Genomic DNA, 25,813 nt, shown 5'->3' with positions numbered 1-25,813 from the left:
CCCAAGGAACCCAAAAACCCTAATCAGCAGGAAGTCTGCTTTGTTGGCTGAAAGAGATATATGTTCCTTCCCCCCTCTAACCTCCTCTCTCTCCTACCTAGTGCTCGGGGGTTGTAAGGGATCAGGGTGGAATAGGGTTGGAAGGGAGGTAGAGGCGTAAGAAGCCAATACAATAGCTAGACACAAAGTAACAATAAAATAGAATAAATACCAAAGTGATCGTTACTTTATAGACATCCAGATTCCTTCTAAAAATATATTTCATCCGCTTCATTCATCACCTAGGAGGCAGTTAATTAAAAGATAAACTTATGAAGCTGAGGGGCCATGGTAGGATACCAGAGAAGTCCAACGCCAACCCTGCTGACCTCACTTCCAAGAACCCTCAACTCGCCAGGGCTCCACTCCCCTCACTGAATCACCACTCTACTTACTCTTGTAAGAAAGAACACTAAGAAATCAATGGTCCACTTTTCTTTCTGACCGGGGAAGATCTGATGGGAAACCTATACCATGGTAGGAATTGAAGTATCTACACTGTGCTGTGAAATCATAGATGAAAAGTCGGCTAACAGAAGCTGTGAGTGAAGTCAATGACCCAGACAAGTGCAGGAACCACAGTGTGTCCATGTTCTCAACTGACTCAGGAAGGAAGAAAAGACCTGCATTCAAGGTAGATCCATAAACGGAAATAGCATCTGTGATGGTTTGAATATGCTCGGCCCAGGGAGTAGCACTATTTGTAGGCGTGGCCCTATTAGAGTAGGCGGGGCCTTGTTGGGGTAGGTGTGGCCTCGTTGAAGTGGGTGTGGTCTTGCTGGAGGAAGTGTGTCACTGTGGATGTGGGCTGTAAGCCCCTCATCCTAGCTGCCTAGAAGCCAGCATTCTGCTAGCAGTCTTCAGATGAAGATGTGGAACTCTCAGCTCTGCCAGCCCCATGCCTACCTGGATGTTGCCATGTTCCTGCCTTGATGATAATGGACTGAACCTCTGAACCTGTAAGCCAGTTCCCAATGAAATGTCCTTATAAGACTTGTCTTGGTCATGGTGTCTTTTCACAACAGTCAAACTGTAAGATGGCATCTTAGTTGTTTATGGTGGCAGGACACAGCGGCACAGAATGAAAACTATCTTTCTCTTAATTTAGTGTCGATCCCAGTAAGAACTATGTCTTCTAAAAAGAGAAATACAGTAAATATTTAATAGGTTGTTTGACTCAAAGTATTTACAGGGTTTTTTTTTTTTTCTTTCTGCAGAAGGATGAAAACGAAAAAAAAAAAAAAAAATCACAAACAGACCTGGATCGCGTGCCAGCCTCTTAACATACCTAACTGCAGCCAAATGGAAGAAACCCGATGCTTATATACGCCAGACCAAACAGCTGGTCTCCTCAAGGAAGTGGGTTAGGGGTAGGCTGGCAGTCCATAGCTCACTGCGGAAAAGCTCTCCTTCGAGCCTGCTACTTTTTGTCTTCTGTTAAAATAGCCACCAGAGGGGAGGCCATACGGGTGGGGTGCAGCCTGGTGCCAGATGGTGAGAAGTGAGGAAGACAAGACTCCATCTTCCGACACTAAAAATGAATGCCCTCTGGACAGCTTGCAGCGCCAACACCAGGAAGTTGCTTCTACCATCCAAACCTCATCTTCCCACTTCGGGTTGTGGGGGGTGGATGTTCTGACTTCTACAGCACTCAAAACAGAAGCTTTTAATCTTTCACAAAACACAGAGGGATGGTCCATGCCTTGAGTCAGTTCCCCTTCTTGGGATGAGTGTTTGCTTATTGAATTCGACACTCTAAACAGGGACAATCTGTCCCTGGGTTCCAGCCGGACCAGGCTTTAGGAAGAACACACCTTGCTCTGACTTCCACCATATCAAGGAATTTTACTAACAGTTACCCTGGCTTTTCAGGGGGCCACTCAATAGGGGTCCTTACCCAAACCATGTTTCCCCACATAGCTTATGGTCTAAGAGAGAAAAGGATATGTGTCTTAGTCAGGGTTTCTTTTTGTTTGTTTGTTTGTTTGTTTGTTTTTTCAAGACAGGGTTTATCTGTGTAGCCCTGGCTGTCCTGAAACTCACTTTGTAGACCAGGCTGGCCTCAAACTCAGAAATCCACCTGCCTCTGCCTTCTGAGTGCTGGGATTAAAGGCGTGCACCACCATACCAGGCTCTTAGTCAGGGTTTCTATTGCTGCACAAAACACCATGTCCAGGAAGCAAGTTGGGGAGGAAAGGGTTTATTCAGCTTACACTTCCACATTGCTGTTCATCACCAAAGGAAGTCAGGACTGGAACTCACACAGGGAAGGAACCTGGAGGCAGGAGCTGATGCAGAGGCCATGGAGAGGTGCTGATTACTGGCTTCCCCTGGCTTGTTTAACTTGCTTTCTTACAGAATCCAGGACTACCAGCGCAGGGATGGCACCACCCACAATGGGCTGGGCCCTTCCCCCTTGATCACCAATTGAGAAAATGCCTTACAGCTGGATCTCACGGAGGAATTTTCTCAAGGGAGGCTCCTTTCTCTGTGACAACTCCAGCTTGTGTCAAGTTGACACACAAAAACCATCCAGTACAATAAGCAAGCATAAAGGAAAACTGTGGTTCAAAGAAACATTCGAATCTCAAACACTTCAGCATCTTAGAATGTAGTCTTGCAGTCTCTCCAAGGTTCCTGGTCCTCTATCCGTAAGTCTGCCTAAGTCTCTCCCTCTTTAAATCCTTCTGATGGGATGCAAACCTGGTACCTTCAAACACAAAGACAACCTCCAGATTTTCTTACTGTACTTCCTTCTCATGGATGTGGCCAAGGTCAAGAGGGAAGAAAGGTCTCCAAACCTGGCCCATCAGATGGCACCTGCTATTTCTGAATATGGAGTTTATTAAAAGAAAGCAAGAAAAGTAGGGAATGAAACCACTGTCCACAACTCGCGCGGGGGGGGGGGGGTCCTTTCCCTTAAGACCAACACTCTGGCTAGGATCGAACTGAAGGGCAACTTTAGGGCTGTGCATTCTAGCTTTATGAACAGAAAACTCAGAACTGGCTGCAACCGCAGCCCTACAGGAGCGCTCCGCAGCTTCCAAGACAATGCTTTTAAATATAAGAAGCTGAGCCTTGTGGGTTTTCACGGGTGTACTGGGGAAAGCCCGTAACGGGCAGAATTAACAGCTGCAAAGGAGGCTCAGGTCCAGACCCCTTCCAAAGAGAATTACACAGAGAACTCTGCCACCCTGTAAGATAAACCTCGTAAATGTCACATTTACCTTGCAACCCAAACCCTTATGGAATGACCCAGTCTATGTGTATCCAAGTCATGGTGGGGCTTTACACACTACTAGCCAGTGCTAAGTGTGAGGGGTGATCATGGTTATTGTGTAAGCCCGTCTGTAGCCTTTTTCATTTGAACCCAAGTCACCAAAGCCACTGGTTTTCAGATCGGGAGGTCACATTCCCAGTGGGACTCAGTGGCCTGTTCTGATAAAAACAAACTTCATATCTCAAATATAACAATGCAGATAAAATGCTGGTTGCATAATAGATTCTTTCCCAATTATATCCTCGCTAAAAACAAGGCAGATGGCCTACAGAGCTTAATAAAAACACAGACCTTCGTGTTTCTGATATTCTTAGAACTATTTTCTAGGATCAGGCAATAGATTAAGGTATTGTTTCCCGTGTAAGAACTATAAACACCCATTTTTATAAAAATCAGAACCTAGACTGCCTATCTCCTTTGAACAGTCTTAATTACCATCCTACAAAGGTACTCTTCCTAATTTTGGAGAAATGGATTTTATTATCTGTTTGCATTGCTGGTATGGCAGATGCTCAGACCTTTCAGATTTCAAAATGACTGGGAGTCAGTCTGACACAACTCCTTCTGCGGTTTCTGTCACCTGTAGGCAGCTGTTGGTCTCCCAGAGTTGGCTTGAGATTGTACTTAGTGTTAGGGCCGGTTTGGGTCTTTGACCGAGAACAACCTCAAGCACGTTCATCGTGAAGAACAAGATACGTTAAGCCCTTGACATGCCAAAGGAAAGCCAAGACTTAGGGTATGCCCTCATGTCATCAGTGGAGTGGAAGCGGGATTTTTAAAACTCGAATGAAAAGGTCACAGCTTCATGACAGCCAACCCAAGACTAAGAGGAACAAGAGTTAAAGACCCAATGGACAAATCAGGAAGATTTCATTATGGCTTCTCCTTTAACACAGTGGTTCTCAATCTTCCTAATACAGTTCCTCGTGTTGTGGTGACCCCCCCCCAACTGTACAATTATTTTTGCTGCTACTTCATAACTATAATTTTGTTGCTATGAACAGTAATGTAAATATCTGTGTTTTCCAATAGCTATGAGCGACCCCTGTGAAGGGTCACTCAGCTCCCCAGGGGGTCAAGACCCACAGGTTGAGAATGGTTTAGCACTTTGCTTCGCCATTTTTCTGAAATCATACATTTCCTCTGTCACTTTCACCTATTGGTAACCCCTCACAATTTAGCACAAGGTGCTTATGTGAACCAAAAGAAACACTTGAAAGCGATACTTTGTCCCCTCTACCCCATATCCGTGCCCACCCCATCCATATCCATACGTTCACAGGTTTTCACGGCAATGGGGCTATTTGTAGATCTTCAATCATGCATGGCCTTCCCTTTAGCCAGGATACAGAATTGGGGGAAATCTGTTTTGCCTACGGCGTTGCCCCTGAGAACGAAGCTCACTGAATCAGAACAGACCACTTAGCTTCTACTGGGAGGTCTACCTTCCAACCAGGACTGCAGTGCAGAATAACAGGGAAATCTCAGCCAGCCTGCCTCGCTCCTGTAACCTTCAGCAACAGGCTGGGAATTCCACGCCCCATTGCCACCTTATTACAAGTGATGACAGTGTCATCTCTTTGAGGCCACACTAGAGAACAGCAAGAAGGAAGGCATTCCGAGAGGAGCGACTGGTCACCCTGAAGTGTCACAGGCGGTCCCCTGGGACATGATCAGATCAGATCCCCACCCCAGAACCAATCCGTTTGGAATCTGCATCCCCACCAGAACCCTCCCCTACAGAGATGCTGCAGTGGATTTAGAGTCTCAAGCTTATTAGAAGCCAGGGATGTTTTAGGTGCCTGACTCTCTCCACAATGCAAGTGGAAGCTTAAGATAATTATCTCTCACCTTCACAAAGCAACCAGTATTTACTAGTCACTGAAAAAAATGAAAGGCCTAAGAGGTCAAAATGCCAAAAATCATAAAAACTGCAGATGTGCAATCAAGTCAAATAAGCTACCTAGCCCAGGCTGTTCTGACCGGAAGACCACCTGGTGTCAGTTTGCAAATTGGAACAGACTGAACACTAATATGTAATTAACCTACCACACCTTGGGGTCTCCTGCATTATTTTTTTAGGTGATGTTAACAAATCAAACCTAATATTCACGGAACAGCCATGCCCCAAAGGTTATGTTTGGTGCATTACAAATGTAATCTCAGGGTCGGAAATGTGACTTCCTAGTGAGATTGCGATAGGTCCTGTTTATTAAATATCTTCTAAGAACGTAAATTATCAGGGACTGTTTGACTAAAGGATCGTTTTCTTTACTGCATTTCTAGACAACTAGAAAAAATTTAAACATATAAAATATCAGACTAGTGTAGTGGGGGTACACATCTGTCATCCAGCACTGCCATCTGGGGATGAGGCAGGAGGCTAGCAAATTTGAGGCCAGCCTGAGTTACATAGGAAATGCCTGTCTAATAAACAAACAGATAAGTAAATATGCATATATATATATATATACACACATACATACATACATGTATAAACTTACTAGCAAAGTACTAGGTAAGATGCTTTATTCATCATCCATTTTAATATTAGTTGACTTCAGAAAACCAAATGCTACATACAAATACAACACAACAAACATACATGCATAACTGATGACGCAAAGCGGCTCCTCTCTAGCTAAGGAGAATGGCTTGAGATCTAAGGGAGACTCCTAGTACACTGAGTGGAATCCCCAGTTCCGCACAAAGGCTACATCATCCTGCATGAGTGCCCCGCCCTCTCCAAGGAGCACAGGGTAACTGCTGATCCAAATCTCCTATTCAAGAATGTCAGGTCGGAGCTGGGGGTGGAGCTCGGTTGATAGGATGCTTGCCTAGTATACATGAAGCCCTCGGTTTGACCCCCCAGTACCACACAAACCGCGCATCTGTAATCCTTGGCGGGTGGAGGCAAAGGCAGGAGTATTAGCAGGTCAGCCTCAGCCAAAGTAAGACCCTACCTTAGAAAGGGAGGAGAAGGGAAGGGGGCGCGGGGAGGTAAGATGAGAGGAAAGATGCCAGTTTGGAAGGATGCCACAAAATATTAGCTTTCTCGGAGTACCCAGTCCCTAGAGAAGGGTCTGCTACATCTCAGACCACACACACGCTAACTTTGCAGCACCGAGCCCACTAGGCAGGCTGTACCCTTGCACCACGGAGGCCTCCCCATGGCCGAGACCGATAGTGAAGCTGTACCTGGCTTTCTCCGTGGTTCCGGCCACTCTCAGTTCTGAGGATGGATTTGGGCTTTCGGGACTTGAAGTTGCCCATACTGGTTCTCAGCACTCCATCCACAGGCAGGGTCTGTTCTACATGCTGCTGAGCCTCGTGGGAGGGCAGGGCGAGCTCATCTATGCGAGCTGCCACCTGGGGATAGTTCTCTTTATTGTCTTCATCTCTGCAGGAAAAAAAGAGAAAAAGAAAAGGGGAAAAAAAAGACCAATTTAGAATACACGTAAGCAGAATAAACCTGTTTTCAAATGAGCAGCTGGAATTCACCAGGCTGTTTCCAAAGGGAGCCCAGGTACAGGCAATTTTATAGACTTTAAAAAAAAAAAAACTTTTTTTTTTGAATGTCATCCTTGTTCTGTTTTTTCTTTTTAAGTTTTGTTGTTGTTTGTTTGTTTTGCTTTGGGGTTTTGTTTTTGTTTTTGTTTTTTAAGTCAGGATCTCTTATATCCCAGACTAGCCTTGAACTCACTATTACTCAACGATACTTCAGTTCCAGTCCTTCCTCCTGCACCCACCAAATGCTAGGATTACAGGCATGTACCACCATGCCTGTTTCACGTTCGGAGAACTGAACACAGGCGACAGCCCCACGAATTTCATTCTTCCTATCACTCCTTCCTGGTCTTCTCTGGAAAACACTTTGCTCCCAAGGGGATCCTATTTCCCTCACAAGGTGAGACCTTCAGGTTACATCCTAAAATCCCAGATTTATAGATTAAGATTCTAAAACGTGTGGTTAAACAGCAGACATATGTAGCGGACAGACCAACTCAAACACTCCCAGAATGATCGAACATATCTCAGTCACTTTGGCTGTATCCGATCCATTGGCAAAGATAGTTTGCCACATGGATCTGTTTGGAGAGGAGGCAAGTCACCCAGGCAATTTTTAAGTCAAGTGATAAATTTTTCCTAACCAGGCGTTTGAGCAATGCCTTAGACCCAACATAGAAGAAGATCCCAATGTGTGGGCTCCCGTAAGGCTGAGTTACTGAGAGACACAGGTCTGCCATCCCAGCTATTTTAGAAGCTAAGGCAGGAAGATCAAAAGCTCAAGGCCAGCCTGGGGAAACTTAGCCACAACTCAGAACAAAAAGTAAAAGAAAGGTAGATGGGAGCTTAGAGGCAGAGAAATGTCTTGCATCGTCAAGGTCCTAGGTTCAATTCCCCACATGCACACATCCTACTAGGTTCTGGTAGGGATAGCTCTTGTAAGTTTTCTGTTAACCATCAAGCTCCATATAATATATACCCAAAAGGTAATGGTCTCTGAATTCATTTTCCCCTCTTAAACCTCTATGCCGTTTGCTTTCCATATTGCTAGGCAAAACAAGTAATGGCAGTCATGACTAAATGAGGGTATAAATCGGGTTCTTCGCCTTAGATGATCAGTATCAGATAACTGTGGCGATTCGCAGAGAGCAGCTGCTTCCCAGATGTGCACCCAAGACAACGCTCTGGTAAGGCGAAATAGGAAGCAGCAGGGGAGGGTGTCCCTCCCCTGACACCCCATGCTGCTCACACACATAAAGCCAGGAGAGAGAAGCCCCAGAAGGGAAGGGTTCCAGTCCCACCCAACACACCTTCCTACAGGTGAAGCCCGAACTCATGAAGCTGCCGGTGGGGGAGGGGAGGCAAGGGGGCGGAGCAATGCCAGGATGGGTGGTCCTGAGCGTGGGTTTCCTGCAGAGAGCAAGGGGTGTGAATAAATGTATTCAAAACAGTTAAAGTGGAGTCTCGGGTGGAACATCCAACAAGTGGGTTTGTAGCTGGGGGAGATAACTGGTGATTCAACTGATAACTTTTTTTCTATGTCACCAAAGGCTTTGGGACATTTCCAGCAGGGCTGGGAACTGAACCCACTCTAGTAAAGTGTTCAGCTTGTCCTGGGGCATAACTGAGAACTAAGTAGCTACGCGTGTTCTTTTCAGAGAAAGAAATGAACAGCATCTTTTACAGGAACGTTTGTTCCTCATTCAGGCAGGAATCTGAAACTCTCGATAACAAAGTCTGAGATGTTCAATGTGGTGAATAACGAAGGACACGTGGTTGTCGAATTTAACGGAGACGTTTCCAACACAAGGCTCTCTTCTGGGGGATCTCAAAGCTGACACGTGGGAAACTTCCCTAAGGAGATGAGAACCTCAGAGAGAGGATGTTTGGATTCAAAAAAAAACAGATGCCAGATCCAGGTGGTCTCTTTTTCTCACAGATCAGAACGAAGGTTGAGATATACCTGAGCCGAGAGCCGTCGTCTTCGTTTTCAATCACAGAGACTGTATCTTCGTCACACCTGAGGCAAAAGGGAGAATGGCTTGTCAAGATACAAACGCCTACTGCCGTACAAGCAGCGGAGAAGTCTAGAACTGTGTCAAGGCTAGCGTGGAAAAAAATGACAAAACTCAATGATCCTCACCACTGTCTCTCCAAAGACAAGCAGAACAGCACTCAGCTCCAAGTTATCGTGTCGGCCGGGCAACAATTCAATACGGACCTACACACCAAAGCTCGTGAGCTGAAAACTTTGAACCAGCTGTAACTTTTCGCTTTCACCTCCACAGCTCCGTAGTCTAAGCAAATGGTTCTCAACCTTCCCAATGCTGCGATCCTTTAACTACAGTTCTTCACGCTGTTCTGGCCCCCCAACCATAAATTTATTTTGTTGCTTCTTCATAACTGTAATTTGGCTACTGTTATGAATCAAACTGCAGATATCTGATATACAGGATATCTGATATGGGATACCCTGGGGAAAAGTCAGTCACCCCCTCCAAGGGGTCCCGACCCACAGGTTGAGAACAGCCTGGTCTAAGCTCACAGGACTTCACTAATACCAAGGTGTGCTCCCACCATGGGAATACCAGGCACCAAGAGGATTGCTCTCAAAAGAGATCCCATAACCCCCTGTCCTGTTCCCTAAGCTACAACAGCAACCACTGGCCTTGGACTCTAGCTTTCTTTTTCACAAGACTTCCTAATTAGCCAGATGAAAAAGGCTTGGCTCTTCCAGGTTGAAAAAAAAAAAAAAAAATCCCTGGTGTCTCCAACTCCCTAGGGGAATCTAGAGTAAGAGTGTTGTTCTCCCTAAGTAGGAGAGAGTCTTTGTTCTTCTTCCCAGCCATTCACCCTGCCCCGCCCAGCCCCACCCTAGAACAGTTTCCCATCTTCCATTCCGGTTCAACCTTCACTGGCCAAAGCCAGGAGGTACCAGCTCTGAACAGGAACCTTCCCAGGCAGATTCACACACACACACACACACACACACACACACACTCCTGTAACTGTGTTCATTTTGAAGTATAAATGATTTCTCTTCATCCTTAGGTTCTGATGGCTTTTGTGTCTCCAAGACGCTTTGAGTTGGTTTCTTATTGCATGAATCATCTGTGGACACGACTATACTTATAAAACACCTACAATTATTTTTCTAGAGACACCACCGTGACTCCAGAGGATGCTCAAAGAATCCTTGGTTTTAGAATGACTTTGCTCCCTAGTTTTTTTTTTTTTAGAATAACTGAGCAGTTTAAACAGCTGAAAAGATGAGTATTTACTAAGCCTCCGACTGCTTCCCAGGCGCTCAGTTTGCCTTCTGTGAGAGTTGATAGTGATCATCAACTTAACGGGAGTTTCTAGATTATGTTACTTGATGTGGAAAGACCCAGCCTGGTTGTGGACAGCGCCATGCCAGGGGCTCATCTCTGGTGGCTTCCTGACTGGATGCAATGTGGCCAGCCTCCTCAAGCTCCTGCCTTGTGCCATAATGGATGGACTGTCCCCTCAGACTGTGAGCCAAGATAAATCCTTCCCTAAGTTGTTTCTGTCAAGTTATCTCGCCACAGCAAAATGAAAAGTTGAACCAATCAATGTGTCTTACATTTTCTAGGGTTAAGGAACAATCTGTTCATTTTACTTAAATGTCCAATCCACCAAGGTAAATGTGTGACAGCAATATCAAATTCCTATTTAATATATTAAGTGTTAATGCCCTCTTCCCTTCTTTCTATTCTTGATTCAGACAAGTTAGACATACCTATACTCAAGTTAGATGTATCTTTCTTTTTTTTTTTTTTTTTTTTTTTTTTTCAAGATAGGGTTTCTCTGTGTAGCCCTGGCTGTCCTGGAACTCACTTTGTAGACCAGGCTGGCCTCGAACTCAGAAATCCGCCTGCCTCTGCCTCCCAAGTGCTGGGATTAAAGGCGTGCGCCACCACACCCAGCTGTATCTTTCTTTACTCAAGTTAGACATATCTATACTCAATGGAACATTATTTCTAAAGTATACAAGATTTTAGAAAGAACTGGATCCTGTTCTGAGAAATTCTGTGTAGTGAGTAGGCGAATGTAAAACAAATAAACACATATGTGCAAATATAATACAGTGCTTATGCTACATTCAATAGCATATTTAAATATTCATCACTGGAAATGCTGTACAATTAGCCCACAAAATTAACTCAAGAAGGCTCCTGTTCTCTTCCCTTACAGCCTCTTTCTAAATTACCGCTTTTGTAGTGAATTATACAAAGGCCACCTACAGACTTGAACCCTCTTTATCTAACAGACTATTCTGTTCTCTCTGCCAATAAAATAAAGTTGGCTGAGTTAACAAAATGCTCCTTTTTGACTGAATAACCTAAACTTCTTTGCTCTCTCAAGTGTTTGACTACCAACCACCCCATTCTATTTATCTCACAAAAACGAGCAATCAAGGCCCTAAGATTTACATTCTCACTCATCATCAGTATTCAGACACAACTCAGGGGTGTAGGCTCTGCAAAGTGAACGGCAATCTTTCCCAAGAATAAAGTAGAAGAAGTCACAGAATACAGAAACCTAGAAACCTTTGTTCTAAGAACTAAGGTTCAGCCTGGAGTTCAGTCATACTACCTGGGTGGTAATGTGTCTGTCTACCGTCTGTGAGTTACTGTTTTCTCCTCCAACCATGACGGCCTGAAGACGGAAATTCAGCACCAGAACCTACAGAGAGGAGTAGGTGCTTGGTGTTGCCCTGCAGACTGGACCAAATTATTAGAGGAGAAATATCTCCTAGCCAATGGCCGATTGCCACTCAGGACACACACACTCAAGATCCTTGGCCCAGCAGTGACCTCAGAGACCATCAGACCCCATCCCTGCTCTTTGTGTGGGGTAGAAAATTCTCAGTTGCTTTCCTAGGGGACCATGGACCCTCACTTAATCAGCAAATCAGCATTTCATTTCTGTCCTCTCCCAGAAGGGCCTTACAAAAGGACAATACCGGCCCACTTATGAAACTGGATTCTGCCATGCAGAACTATGAGCTCGGCTCTCCATGTCTGGAAGGCCATCAAGTCCAACCGAGAGGCTTCCTGATGGAGCACGGGGTTCTCTTACAATCCTGGAGTGCTGAACGGGAGCTTAAGAGCCCATCCTTTTTCTGATTTCCCTCGTAGGTCCTCGAAACTGAAAAGTATTATATAGGCTCACAAAAGCAGACACTGCCTGACTTTTATCTGAGTGTATTTGTGTAGGAGCGGGTAGGTTAGAGGTTGGGAAACTAGAGAAGGTCCACAAGAGGGAAAAGACTAGAAGATACGGACGAGGAAAGGCGGGCCCAGAGAGATGCGGGGAGGGGTGAAGGAAGACACCTGACGGAAACCAAGGATACATGAGAACACTGCAAGCAAATCTGTTATTAGATACTAACATAAACTCAAAAAAGAAGAAAAAAAATTAACCCATCATGATGATGCGTTCAGAAGTAGCTGTTTGGGAGCATGACACGTTGCATAAATATTTGTAATCAGTCATGAATTCCACAGAAGGAAATCTCAAAAGTCTCACAATAAAGTCACATCAGAATGAAGAGTATCAGGACATGCTTCTTTATTGTGAGAGCATCCCAGCGGGTCTCTCTGCAAAGTGCCCAGCCACCAACAGTATACGGCCAGTGTGCTTAGGCGGAATAGGAAATGCCAACAAGGCTGCTTCCTGCATGTCACTGAAATCCCATGTCTGGGTGGGACCAGACTGGGATGGACAATGGTTTTCTTATGGCTGGCCATGGTAAAAGGAAAAACAAAAAAACATTAAAGCCACTTCCAGCCAGGGAGTCCTCGGTAGCTCTCCTCCGCAGACTAAGTCAGAGAGCCCTTCACCTGGGATTGCCTGGATCTGGCTGCATCAACGTCGACCTGTGCTTTTTCTCCCTCTCTTACTTTGGCTCGCTCTGCCAAGCACAAACAAAAGAAAGAGGTGCCCAGGTCATAGCCCGCATGACCATCCACACCTTCTCAGTCCAGCCTGACATTAGGAAGGAATACCACCCCCAGGGAGGCCAAGTTAATGCCCAAGATTCCAAGACTTTACTCCAGGGAACCTCGCTAGTTCCTGCACCCCACGTCAAAGACGACAGACAGAAGTTACATGACATTGCCAGTCCGTATTCCCACAGGCTTGGGAGACAGGAGAACCAGACTTCTTGGAATAATGGGCTCTCTAACGGGAGCTAAAAGTGTGTTCATGAGAAGTTATCTTCTCTAGTTAAATGGGAAGAGAGGCCCCAGATTGCCTGGGTGGCGGAGAAATGGTTTCTCTTTCCCTGCAACATCATACCCGTGATGGTGAAGTTGCCAGAGACCCAAGCTCTTGGGGAATTTCCCAGAACCACCTGCACCAGTGCTCGCTGGACCACCTGATTGAGATGAGCAGACTCCAGCCTGGCCCGGCCTCAGCCCCATACAGCTCTGAGGGTAAAATGTGAAACTATGTAATGGGGCAGGTTGTCTGTAGGGGTCTGTTTTTTGAAACATCTCTTCTAATCCACCCTGGTCTAAAACTGTACTATGTGTAGCCAAAGATGACCTTGAACTCCAGTCCGATCCTCCTGTCTCTACCACCAAGTGCTGGAGATTATGGTATTCACAACCACCACCACCATTCAGTTTTCTTTGGTGCTCAGAATCAAACCTAGGTCCTCATGCATGCTAAGCCATGCCCCCAGCCCTGTAATATAAACTTTTTTTTTTTAATGAGCGTTGGTTGGTGTTTGCCTACATGTATGTCTGTGTGAAGGTATCAGATCCCCTGGAATTAGAGTTACAGACAGCCACATGGGTGCTGGGAATTGAACCCTGATCCTCTGGAAAAGCAGTCAGTGCACATAACCCACTAAGTCATCTCTCCAGCTTCTTGTAATTGAAACTTTTAAGCAGTGTTGCCCAGCCACTTAACTAGTATAGGCTTCTAAAATGTTGTCATCTAACTGTTTCTAGAACCCAAGCTACCTCTGACCTGACTCCCATCCAAATACCCATTCTAGGTCTTCTCTTAGCCTGGGGGTGGGGTGGGGGGCGCATCTATAGCTTTCACAAGGTCCAATCTCTTCTCCAGGTGGTGGGTGGTGGTTATCAGGTCCTTTTGTTAACCAAGCTTAAGAGGCTACTGGGCAGAACTTTTACGAAGGAGTCGCCAATCTAAATACAGTGACCCAGTAACAGACTTTTAAAAACAACACATCTTAAAAAGATGCTGCAGAAGTAACAAAAGGCTACGGCCACTCTGATGCTGGGCTGGGGGAGGGATTGTATAGAGAATGAGCTAAATTCACCCAGATCTGCACAGGCGTTTCCGGGCCTGAGAAAACCAAAGAAAAGGATTCTGCCCTTGATTCCTAACTCCACTCTTCCTGTAACTCTTACCAGGACCTCCAGCTGGGGAGACAGAGCCTCGGCTCAGTGGGACACTGTCTTAGGCTCAGGTATGAAGACCTGAATATGAGTCCCCAGCAACCACTTTAAAGTCAGTCCATCCTAGTGGTGGTACATATAAAGCCCTGCGACAGGGGGGCGGGGGGGGGGAATGGGGATGGAGACCAGAGGGTCCCCAGAGCCCATTAACCAGTCATAACCCATCGTCAACTCCAAGTTCAGTGAGAAACGAGGTTGAATGAGATCAGAGGAGACATCGGATTTTAACCTCTGACTTCCAAAGGCTCCCTCGTGCACATTGTATGAGCGCACGTGGCACACATATGCATACACACACACACACACACACACACACACACACACAAATAATCACAACTGGTCAAGCAGCATCCTTTCACATTGGACTATCTGATAAAATAATTCATAGGAAACTCTAATGACTGCTTGGATGCACCTTCCAAGACACAGCGCTTTTAATTTCCATTTTAATAAGGATCAACACCAGAGGCCTGAACTTTCAGTGGTCTGGGGAGGAGGCACTGGATGTGGGTGAAGACAGGAGCCAGAGGATCTTTGCCTCTCAGAAACATTGAAGAGGAAAGGGCCTCCTCGGGGACAGACTAACATCTCACCCAAACACTTCCAGGACGCCTGCTATGTCTGTGTCTCAGGATAGCATCCTCTGGTCCTGCTGGGTGCCCACAGATCCAGGAACAGTTTCATATTGAGAGGAGAAGACAAAAAAACAAAATGTCCCGTTTTGACAACCACTGGTTTAGGACGCCCCTCATCTGAGCTGTGTCACACCTGTGGGCCTTTGGGTGTGTTGCAAGTTCTTTAGATTCTTGCATTAGCCAGATGGCTTCCCAGACGCTACTCACAGCCTTTTAAAAGGAACCTCTGTCACTTCTCTGAGGGTAACGTGATCTTATGCAATCAGAATTCCTTGGGGAATATCCAAGGACGAGACATGGAGAGTCTCCCCAGCATTTAACCATAACAAACACACACACACACACACACACACACACACACACACACCATATGAAAGCTGGAACTAAAAGTCTCCATCTTGTAACCCCTGGGCCTGTGACTGTGGCTGACTCTAGGAATTCAGCCACACAACACATCCAAGAATCAGACCCCGAAAAACATGTGGTGCCAAGGAACCCAGAGGAAAAGAGAGGAGTTACCTGACCACTTAGCCAGGAAATTCAGGCTTCATCCTTGGCCTGCAGATATCTCTCCCCACCTCTCTCTATCTCTATCTCTTCTATAGAGAGGCCAAGTGGCAAGGTAATGTTACTACCATGTCCAGGGTCCCAGTGGACAGGCCATAGTGCATCTTTGAAAGTCAACTCGGTCCTTATTTTAAAGAGACCCCACTTAGATGAGCTCAAAGCAGGATAGTAAGTCAGGAGCCAACCAGATGAGCAAAAGAGGCCCAGGAGGCACAGTGGAGCCTCAGCCCTCCCTCTCTAAGTTGCTGCAACAGTGGCAGCATCTGAAAGCCAAAAGATGCCCTACTCACTGTTCAGGTATCTTTAGCAAACAGCACCTAAGCCACTTGTGGCCTCTGTATGAAACTCACGATTCTCTTAAGTAGTGGGATACACAACTTTGCGTGCACACAAGCGCGCGCATGCGCGCACACACACACACACACACACACGCACACGCACACACACGCACACGTGTGTGCACACACACACACAGCTTGCTGCAAAGCTTTTACTGAGTAGCTTTTACCAAAAGATCCCAGAAGTAAACACTAATTTCCCTACAATAAAATGGAATGCATAGAGTTTATACTCGCAACTCTATGGGAATCAATCGCATACAGTGCCAGCAAAATCTATTCCACGTTCACTTCTAATATATAGTTTCTATTATTAAGAAAATACTAAGGAAGAGATGACCAGAATAAAAACGAAGCACCATAAATATCAACACACACACACAGACACACACACACACACACACACGTGGGCCAGCCTAGAGTAAATCATTATTTCCCTTCCCTCCACTATGAACTGTTATTAGGTTGTTAGTCCGGCAAGGCGTTTCTCTATAGTCACATTATTGTGGCCAGAAGAGAAAAATCACAAAAAGGCATAGAGAAAAATCACAAAAAAGGCATCGAGAAAAGTTTACCGCACTGTGTCTTAAAAATCTGTACACACGGAGTGGGGAGATGAGTTTACCCTGTTTTAAATATGCTGGAATTAAACTCCAGTTCGCTCACATCCATCTATTTGGGGCAAACGTACACTGCGTGCACGCCATGAAAACTGACACTCATGTTGGCAAAATACAACCCAGCTTCCTTTCTGACATGTCACATAGAATATTTTTTTTTAAAGCTAAGCTCCAAGATTGCATATTTTGGGGCACAGAGCTTCCCACAGCAATCAAGCTAGGTTTATTACTCTCCCCCCTTCTGCTCCTCACTCCCTACTCCCGCGAGCCCCCCCCCCCCAGCTGCCAAAATACTGGCTGCAACCTGTGTGAGGTTTGTGGGCCCCGCCAGCCTCGCAGCCTCCGAATCCAGGAGACAATGCATCGCCTGGAAAGAGGGGTTGGGGACGGGGGTGGGTGGGGTGGAGTGGGGTGGCAGCGGGAGGGGGATACCTTCACCATAGTTGCTTCGGAGACAGGAATGCAAGTCGATTGTTAAGGGCAAGAAGCACTTACTCAGTTATAGCGGCGCTGCCGAAGGAATTATCCTGAAGGCTGAAACAGAAACAAGAAAACATGAGCCAAGTCCGGCCGGGGAGCCGTCTCCCTAATTGCTCTCCCGGAGTTAGAGCACCCACACAAACATGGCATTGCCAGGCAAGTCTTAGGGCTCTCCCGGCACGCTCGCTCTACCTTGGGCTGCTGTCTGCACATGCTCCTGACGACACCCCCAGCAGGGGCCCAGCGGCACCGGCGAACCACAAAGCCCAGCAGCCCGCGAGGCTGCGGGGACGATGGGGCGGGGCGCGGCGGCGCTCGACCCGGGGCTTCAGCCTCAGGAACCTGGAGCTGCTCCGCGCAACCCTGGTAGGCAGCTAGGAGCTACAGGGAGTCCAAGCTGCTTGAGCCTGCCACCTCAGCCTCGGCTGGCAACACAGATTGAACCCCCCCACCCCCAGTGGATACAATGCCCGCCTCCCATGGCTTGTTACCTCCCCAGCCCCCACCCTACCCTGGGGATGCAAATGTGCAAAGATGCTTCTGTCGCTTTTCCTGAAAGCATGGAGGGATCGAGAAGTGGGAGAGGGATATGGATGCTGAGTTTTGATTTATTTTCACTGTGTGTTGGTTTTTATTGCCTAGAACAAAAGAGGCTCCCAAGGGCGGGCTGCATCCCGACAGGTCGTCGGTCTGGTCTGCGCTCTCCTTATTTTACTCCGCTGGAGGAAGCGCCCAGCGCAGGACCACAGAGCTGTGAACGAGCCTAGGCAGGCGAACGTAGAATGCTTTCCAGGCCTTCGCTGGTGCATAGGACACCGTGCAAGGCGGGAAGATGGACTCCTACACCCACAGCAGCCCCGCACCTTCACAAAGGATGAAGTGACAGCTCACAAACATTGTTCCCTTTGATGGAGTCGGCTCTGTTGGGGGAAGGAAGGGCCGGTCAGCCCCACCCCCACCCCGCTTTATTCTTGCTTGGGCATGTTTACCCTGCCCTGTTCTCATTGTCCATGTTTCCTGACATGTTGACCTTGACTTGGAAAGACCTGTTTCTGAATTTAGAAATATGATCACAGGCTTAACGTGTTGAACTATACTATGCATGTGTTCTTAATCCTACTGTCCCATGGAACTAGGTTCTAGGTGGCAACGTGAAGTCTAATCACAGGATAACTTCCTGTCCTCAGATCTGAAGACTGTCACTTTCCCAAACGCCCCTGCGCTCAAGGGCTGTGGTGCCCATTCTGGGTATTTCAGTGTGAAGAAAGACCAGCCTTTTGGTTGTGTTAACATCTCCAGTGATTCATCTAAGACAGGAAAAAAACAAAACAAAACAAAAAAAAAAAACAAAAAAACCGCTTTCACCTGAAAAACAGCAGTTGATATGAATATATGCTGTGGGCCCATTGAAAATATAATGAACCCTCTGACAGGCCCAACAAGCAGCTGAAAGAGTCAGATGCACCCAACCAATGGACAGAAGCCGCAGACCCCTGTGGATGAATTGGGGAAAACCTGGAAGAAGCTGAGGAGGAGGGCAGCTCCATGGGAAGACCAGCAGTCTCAACTAACCTGGATGCCAGAGATCTCTCAGAAACTGAGCCACTAACCAGGCACCATACACCAGCTGATGTGAGGCCCCCCACCACATATATAGCAGAGGACTGCTGGGTCTGGCCTCAGTGAGAGACTTGAGGCCCTGGGGAGTGGGGAGGTCTGATGAGGTGGGGGTGGGGAGTGGGGATATCCTCTTGGGAGGGGGGTTATGGAATGGAGAGGGGGGAATGGTAGAGGGGGGGAGGGCAGACCAGGAGGGGGATGAAGACTGGACTGTAAAAAGGGATTAAAGAATATAAATAAATAAATAAATAAATTTTTAAAAATTAAAAAAAAAAATAAAAGAAAATGAAGTAATAAATGCATTCCACAAATCCAGAGATTCAATAATGCCCAAAGGGAGGAAAAGACTCGTTCTCCACAACCCACAAACAGAAAGGATCCAGAAAAGCTTGTAAGAACTATTCATACAGAAGAAAGACAGTTCTGTATATTATGGCTAAAAGTTAAGAATACTCTAGAATAAAACCCTGATGTAAACCACTTGGGGTTTTTAAACACTCATCCAATTCTTGTTCGTATCTTCATCTGATTTTTTTTTCTTTTTTTTTTTTTTTTTTTGTTTTTTTTTTTTTTTTTTTGGTAAGAGGTTTTTCAAGTACCTTTTTAAAAATGAGATATCCTGTTCACCTTGGAATGAACAATGCTGATGGATATCACAAAAGGTTCCTTCGGAGCCCTCAGCTTATCTGAACAATGGTTCCGGGAAAGTTCAAAGGGAGAAGAGGGACATTATCATGGAGATCTGTAAGGAAGCCAGAGTACTTTCCAGGGCAGCGACAGGGTCCAGACTTCTCTGTGGTTGTATGTAACAGAGCCAAAACATGTTTGGTTTTTTTTTTGTATTTTTGTTTTGTTTTTTTTTAAAGGAGAGACGTTATAAATTCAAGGACAGCAAAGAAAACTATTTCGCCTTTTGACTCTGAGACGGGACTTAGGTAGGCAGAATGTTGTGGGCAAGTGGAGAACAAAAGGGGAAAACGAAGGTACTGGGTAGATGGGCTTCTTAAACTCCTTAAAGTAAAATGTAACAGGCTAAACAGACCGCCCACCATCATGCCTACAAAGGGGTTCAGAGAAAACACCACCTGGCTTTGTTTAATGAACTAATGATGTACATTCTTAACACTATTTCAGATGCAGTCCCCCTTAACTTAAAGCCTTTGCTCTTAAGTATGCAGGTGTATATAGAATGGACAGGGTATTCAATAGATAGAATAACTGGGGACAAATGGGCTAGAATTTGAATATAATTAGCTCACCTTCTTGCTAAAAGTTTCAGTTTTTCCTAAAAGCAACCATCTGAATTTCATACTTAGTTCTAATAGTTCCCTTTTTCTTCTTTATTTTTCAATCTCCTTATCTATTTATTTTTATCTTATGTGCCTTGGTGTTTTGCCTGCATGTATGTCTGTATGAGAGTGTCAGATCTCCTAGAACTGGAGTTACAGACTGGGTGCCATGTGGGTCCTGGGAATTGAACCAAGGTCCTCTAGAAGAGTAATCAGTGTTCTTAACCACTGAGCCATCTCTCCAGCCACACAGGTGCCAATAGTTTCTCAGTCATGGTGTTTTCATTTCAACATTCCCACTCAGCTCTGTCAAAACAAAGAAATCAGGCAGCCCACATTAAAGGAATCTGTGAGTCAAGTTCAAGACCAACACTTAGCAGTAGTTTAATCTTTTTTGTTTTGTTTTGTTTTTCGAGACAGGGTTTCTCTGCATAGCCCTAGCAGTCCTGGAACTCACTTTGTAGACCAGGCTAGCCTCAAACTCAGAAATCTGCCTGCCTCTGCCTCCCAAGTGCTGGGATTAAAGGCGTGCGCCACCACGCCCGGCTGGTTAATCTTTTTTTTTTTTAATTAAAAAAATGTTATTTATTTTATATATGTGAATACACTATTGCTGTCTTCAGACAAGCCAGAAGAAGGAATCGAATCCTGTTACAGATGGTTGTGAGTCACCATGTGGTTGCTGAGAATTGAACTCAGGACCTCTAGACGAGAAGTCAGCGCTCTTAACCACTGAGCCATCTCTCCAGCCCAATCTTTTATTTGTTTTTTTGTTTTGTTTTGTTTTGTTGTTTTTTAAATCAGCTTATGACTAGCTTTCCTCATTCTTAGACAGAGATACAATCTGTTTCCGGGGTTATTCCAAAGATTAAATGGCATTCTTAGAACTGAGAAGTTAAAAATTTTTTTAAACAGTTAATAAATGCTAACGTTACCCTTGTTCTCATTATTGCTCTAGTAAGAATCATGTAAACATGGAGTTTGAAAGAGAAACGTGACTACAAACGGATAACAGGTTTATAGACTCTGCTGACTTTCTACGCCCAGGCTTCCATGCTGCTCCGTGGCTTCTTAACGTCTCTGAAAACCATCACGTTTGAGCAGATGCTCCGTGGACAATGTTTGTGTATTCGCTTTGTAACTCTACTTAAAATGCTTGCCCATCCCCGGAGGACCAGACAATTCTGAGAAATCACTTTCTGAGGGATGCTGGGGCATCGGGCCAGAATCTTTACAATGCCAGGAAGTCAACGGAGGCCTGCTCCATTGGCCTGGACACAGTGACTTGGTGCTTCCTGCCAGCCCTCCAGGGAATAGCCAGGCCTCCTGGTGTATGAACAGAGGACTCTTACCCCCCTGCAGAGATGGTTTTCCACTAAAAAGATTAAATCCCTCTGCTTATATCTGTATCCTCTAACCCTTTGCTTCCCCGCCTAGTCTTTGACACCATAGCAAAAGGGGGCCTCATTTCTCTGAGTGGTTATTGTCTAAGCTATTGAGTGCTCAACAGACACAGGTGAAATTCTCTTTTGGGGCTGGGTCACCTCCGTCAAAGCACATATCTCTAAATTAATGTTTGTGTATACCCTGTCCACTTTGTCTCACCATCTCTCTCTGTTCTGCCTAACTTAAAGGGTGCATTCAGTCCAGATAGGTGGGAAAATGAAGTATTAAATCTTATAGAGGATTCTGGATTTGGTGAAGCCAATGGAAGTGGTGTGGGAAGAATCTTAAATAACATTTAAAACCAGTGTTGGGCGGAGATGTTGTCTGAGGAGCAAAAGAGTAAGGATGATATCAAATGAAAACAAGCTGAAATAGATACCTGGTGTGGTGGTTTGAATGTGTTTGGCCCATGTGGAGTGGCACTATGAGGAGGTGTGCCCTGGTTGGAAGACGTGTGCCACTGTGGGGGAGGGGGATTTGAGGGCTCCATCCAGTGCAGAAGAGACCCTCCTCCTGACTGCCTGTAGAAATCATTCTTCTCCTGGCTGCCTTCATATCAGGATGTAGAACTCTGGCCTCTTCCAGGACCATGTCTGCCTGCACGCTACCATGCTTTCCACCATGATGACAGTGAACTAAACCTCTGAACCTGTAAGCCAGCCTCAATTAAATGTTTGCCTTTATAAGAGTTGCCTTAATGGAAACCCTAACAAGACACCTCAAAATATTTATAAAATTAATTGCATAAATGAAGCATTCATAATACATTGGATGCTGAATGTGAGGCAAAGGTTATCAATTTGAGCTATTAAAATATTTTCAAAGGTTCATCAAGATGGTATGGTGAATTAAGACTCTTCCACTGAATGCAAGGACCCAGGTTAGATCCTGGAGATCTTGAAAGTAGAAGGAGTAAACCAGCTCCTATGGCAATCTCCAGACTTCCATGAACATGCCATGGCATGCATGTACCAGGCCTGCATACACATACACCTGCACACACACACACACACACACACACACACACACAAATAAGTAATCTTAAGGTAAAAACAGATATGTAACCCCTCTAATGGAAAGGATATAATTTCTCATGTTTGTAAGAATTAGGTTGCTCTCCCAATTATGTCTCCAATGAACGTTAAGAATCCTAATATACTTTCATCAGATCATGCCTCTTCAGCCCTGGGGTGACTCTCTAACTACATGGGCCTCCCTTGACATGGTAACAGGTGATGTCATCCCATTCTAAGGCCTGTGGGAATGTCATTCTTTAGCTGGGATGTTCAACCATGATTTCTGGAGTTGAGGACATCTTCCCTGAAACCCTCCCAAGCCTGGAATCTCCCACTCTTCTCCCCTTTATTTGCTTCATCGACTCTGTACTGTTTTGTGTTGGCGTTTGGTGTACCTTCATCCAACTGGTGTGTGATTGTTTCTGAATAGCTGAACCCTGGGTCTTATTCACCACTGTGATCCTAGGGCTAAAATCACTTTCTACCAAGTCAACTAACGAATGAATATTTGTGGAAGGAAATCAATGAGTGGATATTTAGCTTCAGTTTTCAAGACAATGCTCGGTTTACCATTTTGTCCCCTCTTCTGTCCCCCTTTTGGTATGAAAATCTCTAGTTCTTACTTTAAACTCATTTTAAAGAAGCTTTTCTCAAGACCAGTTATTTTTAGGCAAAGAGGCTAGCCTCGACCAGACAGTCCTCCTTCCTTTGCTTAGCAGGGACAACAAACAGACCCATGCTGTTCTGACAAACCCAGTGGGTCCCAGTCCAACCAGGAGATGAATAAGTTGGTTCCTCAGAAATGTTTGTAAACGGAGGTAGAATTGGGATATGGTCAGACAGGGGAGGTTTCAACATGGAACCCATGGAACTAAAGACTGTTTTACAACAAAACATAGTTCACTTTTAGTCCTTGCACTTGAATTAACTTTCATAGAGCCAACTACACTTGATGTTGATGTGGTTCTGAGGAACCTTTGGCTTTTGGAGTTACCCTGTCTGATTCTTGCTCTTAACATCCAAACTTCCAGGACAATCTGTCTCTCTAGTCTTTAAATCTTTGACGCCCAGAAATTCATACTCCATAAAGCTGCCTTTCTGGATCTTCTAGTTCTTGCAAAAATAAAACAAAACCAAAAGCCAAAACCAAAACCAAAAAACAAAAACAAAAAAAATTAAAAACAAAAACTAACAACAACAAAACCCCACAAAAACCAACCAACCAAACAAACCAACCATGACAATTTGAGTCCTCTGCCCCTGTTACTTCCACCCATGGTTGGGGTGACCCTCAGAACTAATCTATTCCATCTTCTAATGTCTAGCCAAATATTGCCAGTTTCTTCTTTAGATTCCCCATATGACATGCTTAGACTCTCTCCGGAATCTTTCTATGCACTGAATAAAATACAGAAGCAGCCCTTTCCCTGCACATGTATGTCTGGGCGTGGCCTATTCACAAGAGTGAAATACGATTTCCATCTCCCTCACTTGGACAGTAAGCTCTTGTCTGTGGCCCAGGATCCCTGGGGGAATTCCCAGTTGTGTCTTGCCCACAATTCTCAAAGTTAAATGATGTTCTAGAGCCTCTTTGTACCACCCAGAAGAAGAGGAATTGGCTTCTTACAGTATTGAATGCCAGAGCCAGTTTTGCATACATTTCATGAAATTGTTTGACTTGGTATTTCATACTCTTAAACCCAACTTTTTGGATCCATTGTTGCTACATGATTTAGCAAAGATAATATTATCAGCCCTTCCAGTTTCATAGACTCAGTACCCTGTGGATATAACTCTTCCAAAGAGATGTAACATTTACTAAATACAGGTTCATTCAATTCATGTTGTCTGGCTCATATAAATTAGGGGAAGAAACAAAATAATCACTTAAAATTTCATAATTTAGACTGTGTGAAGTCACTTTCTTTACGGGTTTTGTGTAGAAAGAAAAGAAGTCAGAAAAAAGATCTCATACCCAATAACGGAGGTACGCTTAGGATGAGAAATAGCCTCGAGGGGTGGGGGCCAGGCTTCTGGGGCAGCAAGAAGACAAGAATGGGGGGGGGGCAGAGGTAGCATTTCTCTGCCCTTCAGCTTCATCTCTGCCCAGAAAAGAGGCAGAATTGAAGCTCCAGTTAACACAAATAGAAATATGATGCTTGTCTTAGTCAGAGCTTTACTGTTGTAACAGACATCATGACCAAGGCAACTCTTACAAAGACAACATTTCATTGGGGCTAGCTTACCGGTTCGAAGGTTCAGTCTATTATCGTCTAGGCAGGAACGTGGCAGCATCCAGGCAGGCAAGGTGCAGAAGGAGCTGAGAGTTCTATCGCTCCATCTTCAGGCATCTAAGAGAAGACTGGCTTCCAAGCAGCTAAGAGTAGGAACTTAAAGCCCTACCACAGTGACACACCCACTCCAACTAGGCCACACCTCCTAATAGTGCCACTCCCTAGGCCAAGCATATTCAAACCATCACAAAGCAGCGGTAACCCAAAAGAAAAACAAACCCTTGGTTTACATAAAGATATCAAGATATCTAAACTCAGAGGCAGGCAGATCTTTATGAGTTTGAGGCCAGCCTGGTCTACAGAGTGAGTTCTAGGACAGTCAGGGCTACACAGAGAAACCCTGTCTCAAAAAAATAAAAAAAATGTTCTTAGACTCAGCCAAGCACCACCTCCACGCCTTCCCAGAGAAGTTTGTACGCTCTTTCTCCTCCCGTGGCTGCCATTAACTACTCCTCTGTTGGAAGTCTTTATAAGTACTCTCTGGCAAAGGACCAGGTGTCTTCCTTAGACACCCGCCTTTTGGGACTGGCTTGCAGGTTCTGAGTTTCAGTCCGTTATCATCAAGGTGGGAGCATGGCAGCATCCAGGCTGGCATGGTACAGGAGGAGCTGGGAGTTCTACATCTTCATCTGAAGAAAGCTAGAAGACTGGCTTCCAGGCAGCTAGGACTAAGGTATTAAAGCCCACACCCACAGTGGCATACCTATTCCAATAAGGCCACACCTATTCCAACTCGGCCACACCTCCTAATAGTGCCACTCCCTGTGTCAAGCACATACAAACCACTGGTAGTGTGTCTGCCTCATCAAAGTGGCTACCACAAAGCAACAGTCATAGACAGTTTCATCTCAACAGCCTGTCATGCCAGGAACTGTAAGGTGTATTACAACTTGTAAGTCATTTGTCAAATATTGACAATTGTGAATAATTCAGTTCTTAAATAATAAATTAGAGAAGCTCCAACTCTTTCTCTGCAGGAGTCTCCAGCTGGTATGCATGCATGCCTAACCCATTCATCAGTGGAGACAAAGGGATGGACTCCGTACAGGTTTTCCATTGGAAAGGGCTCATCATCAAGGCACCCTGATAGAAAATGCCCACACCCCAACCATCATCCATCAATCCATCATCCACAACTTGAAGAAGAAAAAAAACCAAAGGATTGAAAATGTGTGGTTCAGAGCCTCTTGCTGCCCAAGAATCGGTAGCCACCCGGAGAACAGCT

At 45.3% G+C, this 25,813-nt stretch overlaps 1 protein-coding gene across 5 annotated transcripts in view; it reads right to left on the bottom strand.

The window, feature by feature from the left end:
• Positions 1-17,346, bottom strand: part of Fam13c (family with sequence similarity 13 member C) — a 112,878-nt gene extending 95,532 nt beyond the window's left edge. For 2 of the 5 annotated variants that reach the window (XM_021204571.2, XM_021204573.2), the window contains exons 1-3: positions 16,939-17,103; positions 8,790-8,846; positions 6,518-6,719 (exon numbers count right to left, since the gene is read on the bottom strand). In XM_021204571.2, coding sequence (XP_021060230.1) covers positions 6,518-6,719; positions 8,790-8,846; positions 16,939-17,000 — 321 coding nt within the window. In that variant the 5' untranslated portion in view covers positions 17,001-17,103. The other 3 variants (XM_029542225.1, XM_021204574.2, XM_029542224.1) reach the window with 3 other exon arrangements.
• Between the last annotated feature and the right edge of the window lie 8,467 nt (positions 17,347-25,813).

The sequence above is a fragment of the Mus pahari genome, chromosome 9, assembly GCF_900095145.1.
Source record: "Mus pahari chromosome 9, PAHARI_EIJ_v1.1, whole genome shotgun sequence".
Classification (NCBI taxonomy): Eukaryota; Metazoa; Chordata; class Mammalia; order Rodentia; family Muridae; genus Mus; species Mus pahari.
The sequence above is the reverse complement of the archived record's forward strand: the minus strand, read 5'-3'. Positions and strand labels throughout refer to the sequence as shown.